General features: G+C 50.8%; 1 protein-coding gene and 1 pseudogene across 1 annotated transcript in view; one reads left to right on the top strand and one right to left on the bottom strand.

The window, feature by feature from the left end:
- RMDN3 (regulator of microtubule dynamics 3) overlaps positions 1 to 5,473 on the top strand; it is a 38,632-nt gene extending 33,159 nt beyond the window's left edge. The window contains exon 12 of the mRNA XM_074918287.1: positions 1,029 to 5,473. Coding sequence (XP_074774388.1) covers positions 1,029 to 1,082 — 54 coding nt within the window. The 3' untranslated portion in view covers positions 1,083 to 5,473. The remainder of the gene's footprint in view (positions 1 to 1,028) is intronic.
- Positions 5,474 to 9,668: 4,195 nt separating this feature from the next.
- On the bottom strand, positions 9,669 to 11,348 carry LOC141965974 (cytochrome P450 1B1 pseudogene; annotated as a pseudogene).
- Positions 11,349 to 12,459: the final 1,111 nt, after the last annotated feature.

Genomic DNA, 12,459 nt, shown 5'->3' with positions numbered 1-12,459 from the left:
GGTTGTGAAAATGCAAGCAATGTTAAGCAAGGTCCTCCAGATCTTAACAGCTTCAGCCTCAGTTTGATGAAACAAACGTTCTGGGTGGAAGGCAGAATTATAAAATACAGTGTTTTCGTGCCACTCTGTTTGAAGGCCATTGTTAGTTTTTAGGCTGCTGTAGCCGAAGTATTGTGCTGAGATTCAAACCCCAAGTGTGCAAGAGATCTTGGCAGACCAGCTGGCACGGAGCTGGCTTTGCCTGTGCTACCACCTGCAGGGCACCAGCCTGCATTGCCTAAACCCCCCAGCCACTGGCCACAGCCAGACCTGCAGAATGCAGGGCAGGGAGCAGGATTTGTTCCCTTCTGGCAGAGAAAGCACCCTAGCTCTGCCTGATGGGGAGCTTCCTCACCATACACTGGTTGGAAATCTCTCTAGACGGAGTTAGAATGGCATGGCTAATAAATATAAAGACAGTTTTTTTCTAAAAGAACAAGAAATATGTGCTAGAAGCTTAAGAGTTTAATCAGAAAAGCACTGAGATTTTTCAGGAAAGACCAGGAGAGAGCTACAGGCAGAAAAGCCATGAACAGTTAATTCTCTCTCCTGCTCTGATATTAAAAGTGGGAGTCGAGTAAGGAAAGCCGATGCTTAAGTGGCTTTAAGTCTTTGCAAATGTCAGTTCTCATCATAAGTCAAATAACTTCTATCATGTTGAGAAGAAAAAAGCAGAGGCATTTATCCAGACTCTGTAAGTCAGTGAGGGAGCAGGGGTTTGAATTCTGCTGTTGTGGTTGTCAGTTCTTGTCTCTCAAAAGGAAATAAAAGAGAAACTCTCTTTGATATTTGGAAAACTTCTGTAGGCTTCAAAGACAGTAGTGTTGAGAGAGAAGTACAGAGGAGAGGAAAAAGTCATTAGGGGAGAAAACGTAAGGCTGTGGTTATACTTAAAACCTGGTGTGGGGTTCGAGAAGAAAAGGGAAGTTCTCTTTTTTAATTGTTTCACTTAGGCTGTATATTTATGTGTTCTCTTACTGCATTTCCAGGATGCAGAAAGCGAGAGAGAACTGGAAGAGCTGCGGGCGGTCTGGGAAGAGTAAATCTGTAAAGACTCCTTGCACTTGGTGCTGCACGGACAGTGGAATTCCCGTCAGAGGGGTTTTGTGATCCTGACAACTTCGATTGCACTTCATGGATAAGCCACAAGAGTTTACAGGAAAAAACACACAGCAGTCTGATCAACATGCTTAGGAAAAAACCTTGGTGGGATTAAATCGGATAAAATTTTGTACTGTTTTTCTTCTTACAGCACTGCATACGTTGATTTTAAAATTCCTAAAAAAGTCAAATTCTTAAAAACACAGTGGGGGGGCTGTATAGGTAGAATTTGTGATATGAAAATATTTGTGATTATGTATATATCGGAAAGGTGTGTGAGATACTTTGTGATATAAAATATATACACATTTATTTATACACATATATTTTACATCACATCATCCTCTACCTATCTGACAACTTGAACTTCAGGCCTGCTTGATGGTGAGCTCTCTCAACTGATTCCTGAGGAAGTCTTCAGCCAAAAGCTTTTTCAGATTAACTCTCTTTTCCTTAGTGATACGCATTAACTGAGTAACTGGTGCCATGCCTTTCCTCGGGGTTCAGGTGCGGTGACGCTCGGAGCCGCCGGGCTCGGTGGGCAGCTGCTGCCGCTTTCTGCCAGTGCGCTGTGTGGGAGGCAGCGGGATGTTCTCACTCCCTCAGCCCCTTGGCTCGAATGGGCACTGAATCTGTGACTTACACTTGCAGAACAAGAAGACAGCAATGACTTTGAGTGAGTTCTCAGCCCTTTCTTCCTTGCTGTGAACAAATGGGTGCTGGTGTCCAGAACACACTTGTTGGCCCTTTCCAACTCTGCCTAAACTCCCCTTGAGGGAAGCCAGCACTGCTCACTGTAGGGAGTTATTACCAGGGGACCAATGAGATTTTCTTCACAATACAAACGTTATTTTTTAAGAGGTGCATTGATTTTTGTCAGAGAAGTGAGTCTAAGATTTTAACCTTTAGGACTTCCTCCCAGTGATGTTACTCGTTTCACTCACACGAGATTGAAAATTTCCTGTGTCCCTCTAAATTATGCTGCTGTGGTTTAGATGAGATAATTTAGTTTGAAAAGTAGTTATTTATCAGTGGAACACTGGTTACAGGAACAGGAATATTCTGTGGCAAAGCTTGATGCTTCCCTCTAACGTTCTTCTACCAGTTCTCCTTGACTTGTTAGGTGACACTGAGAAGGTGAAGCTGACGACAGACGTTTCCCCTGACAGCTCCTGGGCACCAAGCAGAAAGTAAACTCTGCTGTGCAGTGACACCAATGGGGAAGCAAAAACTACGTGCAAAAATTTCTCCAAATATTTAATAAGGCTTTCTTGACAGCCCTTCAAATTTCCCCTGGCAGCTAGCTGGACGCTTAGTTCTTAATGTTTGTTACGTCTTGCCATGTCGTATAGTGTTTGTGAAGTGTAAAGTAGAAAAGTGCAAGAGTGAAACATTTCTTAATCGCCTTCTTAGTCCCTTGCACATGTGTATTAAACTGATGGGGTTTTTTATTTCGTGAAAATGACACTGAAGGGGAAATGTGTAGCAAACTCAAGCTTAAAAACTTCCCATTTTATAGATTTGGCACTTTTTAGCTTTCTTTCTGTTTGTCCAAATTAAACGCTAAAATCTTGGTGCTGAGCTCATCTCATGGGATCCAGGCAAGTGTGCAATTAGCTTTATGATAAAAATTGATACTTATAAATGGACAGCTGAATCCTGACAGGCTGAAGTTGTTCCCTGTGTTTTCGTACAGAGCTCCCCTCATGATAAGTGGGCACTTGATCTGTAATTGTGGGAAATTTTTTTATATTTGATTAATGTGTGCTTTTCTTTGAGTTCTTCAGTGGAATGGTGAAACTGCCTTTTTTGCTTAGTGTGAATCTGTCTTGTTTCGAATATTTCCAGTGGATGACCAGGGTTTTTTTTCTTCTAAACATCTGATCTTTAAATATTTGCACAAGTCTTTCATCTTTTTTTTTTTTTTGATTGCTTAAGCCAAGCTGGGAAATCCACAACAGGAATATCCAAAAGATGATGATCATCAATGTGATCCTTCTCTTGCAGGGTTTTTTTCTGGAGAGAAATGATAATAGCTCTCAAAACAAGTCATGTAGTTAGCTGTCCTTGTGTTGTCTTTCCCTGCCAGCAAGTCCTAGAGTGATATTAACCAGTAGCATTTGCTGTTCCGTGTGTTGTTTGAAGGTTGCTGCCTTCCAAAAGTAAATGATCGCAGTGTAGGTAATTGGGAGAGTGCAAAAAGGTAATATTTATGCTACTGAGAGTCTGTAGCTTTACTTATTTGCAGATGCCTTCAAGCCTTCACCTGTTGTTTAACTTGTCAAAACATAAACTGTTTAACATAAACTGTCTTTGGATTATGTATTTTCCAGAGACAACTTTTACTCTGTGTTTCCACAGATTTAAATTCTCCTTTGATTTTTTGGGGGTTTGTCTGTTTCAAAACAACAGGGGGCTCTAAGTGTGACAAAAACCTGTGGATTCGCTGTTCCTTTCATCTGCTGCTTGGGATCCTGTGCTGGGCTTGATTTGAGTGCTTCATCCCATTTATGTTCGTTAAGTCTGTAAGAGGGGGCTGCATGAGGAAAGCATTTTGTTAATTTGTTAATTGCCAAGGTGCCGTATTGGTTGGCAGCACCTCTCCAGACAAGCAGTCTCTGTTGTCACGAAAGAGTGCTGTAAAAACACAGCTTTGGGTTACAGACTAAACAGCCTGTTTGGAAACCGATACCAAAAATCTTGTTTTTCTTACCGATAGAAGCTGAAGTCATTTTCTTCTGGGGGCAGAAGGCATCTGGTGCAGCCGGGTGGGGCATGTTGGGTTGTGAGCAGAACCTTTTCTGTCTGAGTAAAAATAACCTGCCTCCCTCAAGGAAAAGGTGGTCATTAATGCGTGGTGATTCTTCTTATCTGGTGTTCATTCTCAGATGGTTTCACACGGGTACAACCTTCCCACTCTTTTTTTATTCTATTTCGGACCTCCGGTCGGTGCTTTAAGCTTTCTGCACATTTGATTGCCTGCTTCGCTTCTGTGGTTTTTTAAAAAATAGACTTTCATTTTGGCTTAGAGAGCAGGGTCTGGCATTTCACTCCCGCATATCCTTTGTGTGTGTGGCCTTGTCCCTTTCTTGAGGGATCTGAAGCGGGGAGCTCTTTTCCTCTGGTTTTGGTACAGGAGGGCTTTCCCCCAGCGGCACTGCTCCTGCCGGCAGAGCTGGGGTGAGGGCTGTGTCTGGCCTGTTGTTTTTTCTCCTCTGCTGTATCTTCTGGAATCTAATTAATGTGTCTCTAAGACGATGATGAAAGGTGATGACAGAACTTTCAGATCCTTTCAAGTGCAGATAAAAGCTGTATTTTGCCATTTTCAGTCTGATCTCCAGGAAGTTATGACATAACGATCAAAAGAACCTTTTTTGTTTTGGTTTTCCCTTTTCCTGGCTTGGTGTGAATAGGAAGAATGTGACTAAGTAACGTAATTCAATTCTAACAGCCTAGCTTGCAGGTTGATGTGGAGATAAGGCAGGGCTCTGGAACTAAAAGACTTCCCAATGGCCAATGCTTGGCTTTTTTTTTTTTTTTTTTAGCAGTAAAATGTGCAGTCTCCTGTTAGGCTTTTGGCACGCAGTGTGCTGGGGAGGGGAAGCCGTTCCTGTTCTCAAGGGGAGGGTGAACCTCAGTAGCTTTCAGACAACGTGGAAATTGAGACTTTTTTAAAACTTGCACATATTTTGTGGACCACTCCCAGAGTACAGTGGGAATTTCTCTGCACTCTACATATCCCAAGACCAGAAGAAATGAACCTACCTTTTGGTAGAGAGACTCCATCCTGCTCCCATCCAGATAGGTTCTTCTGGACTTACCCCAGGGTGACAAAGAATAATTTCCTGGAGCTACTCTTGTCTTAACTTTAAAACGTACCTACCTGTGGTTAAATTATGATACTAAAGAATAAGTGAAGCTTTTAACTGTTTCCTCACTGTGCTGTTCTGTTGGAAATAGAGTATTTCTAAACAAGAAGGGGATCCTGCTTAAAGGTACCTGTGCTGCTCTCTTGCTTTTTATGCCAATACATGTCTGGGTGAGGAAACCCAGTGGCTGGGTGGAGGTTGTCTACGTAATGTCCTTGTACTCGTGCGCATGGTGGCTGTGCTGAGGGCGATAGGAAATGATGGGAAAGTGATGTTCAACATTATTGTTTATATATTACTGTTTATATAAATTATAATGTGGGTTACACCTGTAGCAGATTTTGTATGTCAATACAACTACAGCTTAACGTTTTTAAAATGCACCAAAGTCCTAGAGCCACGCTTTGTGGCAAACGTACTCCACATGAAGTTGTTTTTAAATAAAGGTGGATAATTAGTTGTGACCTGGTGTGGGTGTTCTGCGCTCAGCCTTCGTGGTCCCAAAGGCCACCTTCAGCTTCCCCAGGACAAAGCCATAAACACGAGGCTTGCTGGCTGTGCTTGGTGCTGGGTGCTTTAGACTGCTTGAGTTTTAGCCCATTTCATTTCAAATTGCTTCGCAGAGAGAGTGAGTGATGACACTGACTGTGCTTCAGCATTCCCCAAAATTCAGTTAGTTTGGGAGTTCAAATACAGCAGTTGTACAGAGGACTAAGTGAGGTGGGAAACGGGGTTTAGGCCACCTGACAGAACAGGTAGGAGCAATTCTGGTTGTGTTCCATTCCTTGTTGACCTCATATCCCCATCCCTGGGGGAAGGACACAAGAGCTGTGTGGAGGAATCCTCCCTGGGAAGGCAGCCTGAGCACCAGCCCCCTCGCTTCCATGGCTCCCCCCTTCCCAGGAGCAGCCCTGGGGCTGTCTGCGCTGTGCAGCTACTCCAGAATCTCTTCCCTTTTCTTTCCTCCTCAGGGTGATGTTGTGGCAGCCTCTGGTACCCTGGGTCACCGTGGGGAGAAGTTTGATTTGCCCAGGAGAAGAGGACCCCGGCAGCGGTGTGGGGGGGCCCAGGGTGAGACCTCTGCCTCAGCCAAGGGTGTGACGCTGGGGCCACCGCCTCGGGGAGGGGATTGCAGGTACCCACACGTTTGGTGTAAACTTCTTGGACCATCAGAAGTTGCCAAATGGCATTTACAAGGGGCATTTTGCAATACTTGAGCATTAACTTGGCCATCGGTGGCTTAGAGCACAGTTGGGAAAATGGTTTTAAGCAGTTTGGACATGGCTGAGAGGAGGTCAGCATTGACCCCATGGCCTGGGACAGGATAGTCTTCAGAAAGAGGGATTTAAAAGCAGACAAATTCAGTTATGTAGTTGGTTTCCAATAAGAAGAGCATACCAGAGCTGTGAGCACCTCTCCCATGTGCTGGGAAACGTCTGACTCAGTATTGGAATAGAAATGTCAACATCGCTTCCTCCTAGGAACGGGACAGTCATCCCAGCCTGGCTTATTTCTGCTAACCCCAGATTTCTCTGGTTCAATGACACTTGTAATTCCTTGGAAATTCCCTGGCAAAATCTGACCTGCACAGACCCTGCTTGGTTGGAGACAACCTGAGCTGGGAGGATCGCAGGCAGGGGGGTCACTGTCTTGTTCTTACAGCAGCTCCGCTGCTCCGTGATGAACCTTTCTCCTGATGTGAAGGAGCAGTCGCTGTTTTATTTGGAGTCATTTAGCATAAGCCCACCTCAAAGTCTCCTGAATATTATAGTAAATAAATTGCTGAGGGTTTTCAGCAGAAAAAACTGATAGAATTAAAATTTACATAAGTCAGCTTGGCTAATATTTGAGTATTGTCTGCAAAGCACATAGTAAAATCAGATAAAAAGCTGACCTTGGGGAAGCATTTTCACTGTGAAGGGAAATTGATGTCAAAAGCTGGGAGGAAGAGGCAGGGAAATAAGGTTGAACACAATTACTGTTCGTTATAGACCTGCCGTGGTTCTGGTTCTGCAGACGCAGGCAGCTGTGGCAGTAGCAGCCGTGAAAGCGTGGCCTCGGCAGCTTCAGGAGCCAGAGAGCTGGTTCTCTTCACGAGGGGTATTTAATTCTGACTTTCTGAGAAGGGCTCAAGACCCTGAAAACAGACAATACAGGATTGTCCTCTGCATGGAGAGTCCCATCGTTCTAAATGTATCCCATGACAAAACTCAGCTTCTTATTTACTGGCCTGATGTCAGCTCGACTGCAGTGTAGAAGTTAGCGGTCTTTTGGATCGGGTTTTCATAATTAAGTTGTTTATGAAAAGCAGAAGAAGCGCTGAGATTTGTCTGGGCTCCCTGCGCTGGGCTGCTTACGTACCTGCAACGAATTGTTTTGAGGGCAAGATTAATGAGGGACTGATTGCTTTTCTTGTTAGAAAAAGGCTTCATTTTGCAGCCAGGTCTCTTGTGTGTCTTTTGCTCAATAGCAGAGAGCGTTGTTTCAGCATTTTGGTGGCTCCGACGCTGCGGTGGGAGCGGTGTGGTACCTGCCTGCAGAGGCAGCCATTGGAGTGGGAGCGGGTTTGGACACGGGCTGGAAATACACAAAGCCTTTCCCAGCATCCCACTTCCATATTTAAAAAAAAAAAAATCATGTTTCCTGGCAGTGTCTGTCCTTAAACATGAGAAATGAGGTGGTCAAAATATTGCAAAATCGTTCAAGTAAGTGCTGGAAGCGGATTCCTCCTGCGGCCGCGGAAAGAAACGCTGCGGTCGTACACTTCTCCCACTGCTGCCCTGACCACGCCAGCACCTAAAGCTTTGTTGGGGCTTGTAGAGCCCCAACTTTAAGTGTCTTGGGGGTAGGGCAGAATAATGTAAGGACAAGGAAAAAACAAGCAGTATTTATCAGCGTCCAACAATATTCCTGAGGAACAGCAGCGACTTCTATTTTTTTTATTTTTTGGGGGGGGGGGGGGCGTGGGGCAAAACGCTGTCATGGTGCAGACAGGTTCCGCAGAGCCCCGGGGATGTCAGTGTTGAGGTTTCCACTTGAAGGGCTGCAGCTGCCTTCGCCTCGGGCCGGTTCCTGGGGGGTGTGGTGGGTGGCCTGGTCACACCGGTGCTGGCAGTGGCACTGCCGTGGCCTTGGAAGCGTCCTCATGCTTTGAGATGGCTGAAAGAGGAGGGCTGCAGCCCTGGGGCTCTTCCCATATTTGTTCCTCTGGTTTAGTCTGCTCATCACATGAGGTTGAAGAAATAACCAGGAAAATGCCTAAAAACCATGTTGGGGTTTCCCATAATGACCAAGAGTCAGTTGTTTGGTCACAGCTGCCTTTCACCTCTTGTCTTCATTTTCATTTGACCCGTTGAACCACAGTCCCAGTAACATTCTGAGCTATGGCACATTTTGCCCGCCACCTGCCAGCTCCTCATGTCTTGCTAACAGTGCAGAAGCATGGCATGAATCCTCACCCACTGCACGAGTAGCAATTGAAATGCCAACATGTAGCACAGAAATTAAGTCCTGGTCCTGCCCTGCTGAGCATCAGGGCTGTGTGTTCCTGATGCCACCACAGTGTCCCCTGAGGATACCCTGCTCATGGCTGCCCCCCCCCCAAAAAAAAAAAAAAAAAAAAAGACACAAATCCAGCCTTACTGCTTGGTAAAGACTCAAGGAGATAATTTGACTGTTGGTAAATTATTGTGGTGGGAAGGGATCTGCACAGTCCTCTGAAGCTCCTCAGGGTGGCCACAGACTGGTGGCACTGAGGTAAGCCCGGTTTTAGCTTGTGTGGCTCTTTCTGTCCTCCCTTTTGGGGACCAGATAAAGCTGAAGACACCCTGATACAGAACCAGCTCTGTTAGCTTTGGTCAAAACATTAAAAAAAAATCACTAAGGTGCCTCGCAGGGATGGATTTACTTTGTGCACAAGGGACTTGTGCCCAAGAAAAGAGGATTTCCCTACAGCTGCAGGTCACGCTGACAGATGTCATTCAGGAGCTGAATCTGGAGGACAAAAGTGTGATTTTGGAGATGGGACGTGCCCCATTTCAGCAGAGACTCGATGCACGCTGCCAGAGCCTGCTTTTGGGTGCCCAAAGCCTCCTTCCACTCTGAGCAGAGGGTTGTTGAGGGGAAATACCTTCCCCTTGCTTTCCCTACCCCAGGGAGGTGTCCCTCCATCCCATGCCACAAGCCATTAATGGGGTCTGGGGGGAAGGAGGGTGAGAAATCCCCCTGACAAAACCTTCCCAAATCACACCCAAACCGGAGCAGGGAGACTTGCTCATGGCCTCAGAGTGATGGGGTCAAACTCCCATCCCCCAGCAACAGGTCCTTAACTTCCATCAACAAGACTCCTCCAGCCTCCCTTGGCTCCTCTGTGGCTTTCCTTGGGAAATGCATTCCCCCGCCCCCCGGAACATCCTTCTCCAGCCTTCGGCTGAGGTAGGTGAAGCAAATTACTTCTTGCTGCACCCTGGGGCCAAGCAGGGTCTAGTCCTTGCAGGGAGGTCCCTGTGGGGAGGTGGGATTTGACCTGTTTTGGGGGTGGGAGAGCTCAGGGGGATGCAGGGTGGGGGCCTGGGTGTGAACAGTGCTCCCAGCCACCCCCTCCATGAGAAAATGAGCGGAGCCAGGTCCCGTGTCAAAGGCATTTATTGCTGTGGGGACTCGCTGCTCTTCACTCTAGGGGGATGTGCTACCGCTTGCCCCCGCCAACCTCCCCCGGCCCTGCCTGCTCCAAACCGAGGGCGTGCAGCACAGATGGGACCCGCACCCACCCCCGGCAGGCGCTCAGGGCTGGGTGAGCTCAGGGTGCCTCTGGCGCACGGTGACGGTGAAGGGCCGCGGCTTCAGCGCCAGCCCGTGGATGCAGTCCATGGTGAGGTGCTCCGCTGGATTGGCATGGAAGGAGCACTGCTGGAGGAGGATGGCGGTGAAGAGGAAGAGCTGGAGCTTGGAGAGCTGGTCACCGATGCAGCGCCGCTGGCCGGCTGAGAAGATCATGACGCTGCCGGCTCGGTCGCGGTCCAGGCGCTGCTGCGCGTCCAAGAAGCGCGCGGGGTCGAAGCGTTGCGGGTCGGGCCACTTGCTGCGGTCATGGTTGACCGACCACTGGTTGATGAAGACCACAGTGCCCTTGGGAATGTGGAAGCCCTCAAGCTCCACATCGTCCGTGGTAGCGTGCGGGATGGTGATGGGCACGAAGCTGCTGTAGCGCAGCGTCTCATAGATAAAGGCCTCCAGGAGGGGCAGGTGGGGCCGGTCCTCAGCCGTGGGCAACCGGGAGCGTCCCACCACCCGGTCCAGCTCAGCCTGGAGGTCCCGCTGGAGCCGCGGGTGCTTCAGCAGCAGCAGGAGGACCCACGCGAGCGCTGTGGATGTGGTGTCTTGCCCCGCGCCAAAGATGTCAGTCATGGCGCCCTCCACGTCCTCGGGTCCCAGCTCCCCGGGGGGCCCATCGCCGTGCTCCACGGCAGCGATCATGACGTCGCTGACGTCGCGGAGGGCGCACGGGTCGAAGGTGCGGCGGTGCTGCGCCACCTTGGCGCACACGAAGCCATGAAGCTCCCGGTTGAGAGCTTGGAAATCGCGGAAGACACAGCGCACAGGGTTGGGGAAGTGCAGGAGCCAGGGCAGCACATCCACCATGCTGCCCGCCCCCACTGTCTGCCCGAAGCGGTCGTTACGGCCCAGCAGCGCCGTGAACTCGCTGTCGGTGTGGCCGTAGCGGCGGCCGAAGCAGAGGGCACAGAGGACATTGGCGTTGGCCACCACCAAGAGTGGGGAGGGCTCGAAGTAGGCACCACCCTGGCTGTGCTGCAGGAAGAGCCGGACGAGGTCCCCGGCCTCGGCCGCCACGTGCCGTTCCACCTCGGCCGCCGTCGAGCGGGCACGCAGGGCGGCGTGGGCCAGGCGCCGGCGTGCTCTCCAACGGGGCGAGCAGGATCCGAAGGCCACACTACGCCCTCCGGATACCAACTGGAAGGATGGGAAATCGGGGCGGCCGGCGAAACGGGTGCCCAAGCCCACCAGTGCCCGCCTGATGACTGCCTCGCCGTTGAGCACCACCACCCGCCGGTGGCCCAGCCGCAGCTGGAAGACAGCGCCGTAGCGGCGCGCCAGCTGCCCGAAAGCCAAGTGGGGCAAGCGGCCCAGCTGCAGCACGTTGCCCACCAACGGCCAAGCGAAGGGTCCCGGTGGGCTCCGGCTGCCTGAAATCCCGCCCTTGGTGCCGGGGCGGCGGCAGCGGGTCCCGGCCAGCAGCAGGAGGGCGCCGAGCAGCAGCAGCGGTGGCAGCAGCAGCAGCAGCCCCACGGCCGCCCCGTCGGGGCTCCCCGCAGCGCTCATGGCCGTGGCTGCTCTGCCCGGGGGCCGCTGCTCGGAGCCGCTTTATAGCCGCCTCCGAGGGGGACGAGCCTCTCCCCTCCCCCGGAGCAGAGCCCGCCCGGTGCCGCGGGGGGTGGAGGGGTGGGGGGAGCGGGCCCCGACGGGGCGCACGCAGCCAGGCAGAGCAGAGGTGATGCGGGGGAATGGGGGAGAGAAAAGTGGGGTGGGGGGGTGGTGTTGGAAAAGGGAGGTGTGCTGGGCTTTCTGCCTGGCTGTGAGCTCCGCTGTGAAAATGAGGAAAGATAATCAGCAGCTAAAATTTATTGAAGGCAGGAGGGGATTTATATAATGACCTATTCCCCCCCCAGAAATAGACGTGCCACCCTCCCCACACCCGCCCGGGGCAGCAGAGCGGGTGATGCTCAGTGTCCCAACTCCCCCCCAAGCTCTTTCCCCTCTTTTCCATTTCCCCACTCAGGGCTGCAGAGGGCCCCTCGGCACTTGCGGTTTTTGAGAGCCTGGCCCCACGCTGCGGCTTTTCGGTGGAATCTGGGCTCCGGGCGGGTTTTTGTGACTCTGGTGCTGGCTGTCGACTGATCCTGACCGGCCCTTGGTCCTGAGCGTCGCCTCGTCCTGAGCATCCCCTGGGCCCGGGTGTCAGAGGTGAGGCCGCGGGAGCCGGCCGGGATGCGCGGGCGTGTTTCGGGTTGGCTGCGTTACCGGGCAGCCCGAAATCTTTCAGTCTCCTTTAGTCCTGGCACCCACCCGTGAAGCAGCCACGGCTGCTGCCAAACGGCTTGATGGAAGCGATCAGAAGAGAGTTATTTTTACCGGGAGAGGCGGCATTTTCCTCACATATTCCCCTTGGTGTGCGCTGCTCAGCAGTGTCCCCCAGGATGGGACCTGTGGATGTCCTGCCGAGCCAAACGGGGGGATAAACGCGGTGCTGCATGCCGTGCCGTGCCGTGCCGTGCCGTGCCTCGCCGGGGCCGCGTTGCCGTCCTGCCGAGCGTCTGTCTCCTGCCTCCCCCCTCCAGAGGCTGCTCTGCCTTCAGCGGGGCTGTCCGAGCTGCTGTCCCTGTCACGGCCACACGTCGCAGCCCTCGGGGTATGTAGGATGGAGCAAATGCTC

This window comes from Athene noctua, chromosome 14, assembly GCF_965140245.1.
Source record: "Athene noctua chromosome 14, bAthNoc1.hap1.1, whole genome shotgun sequence".
Classification (NCBI taxonomy): Eukaryota; Metazoa; Chordata; class Aves; order Strigiformes; family Strigidae; genus Athene; species Athene noctua.
The sequence above is the reverse complement of the archived record's forward strand: the minus strand, read 5'-3'. Positions and strand labels throughout refer to the sequence as shown.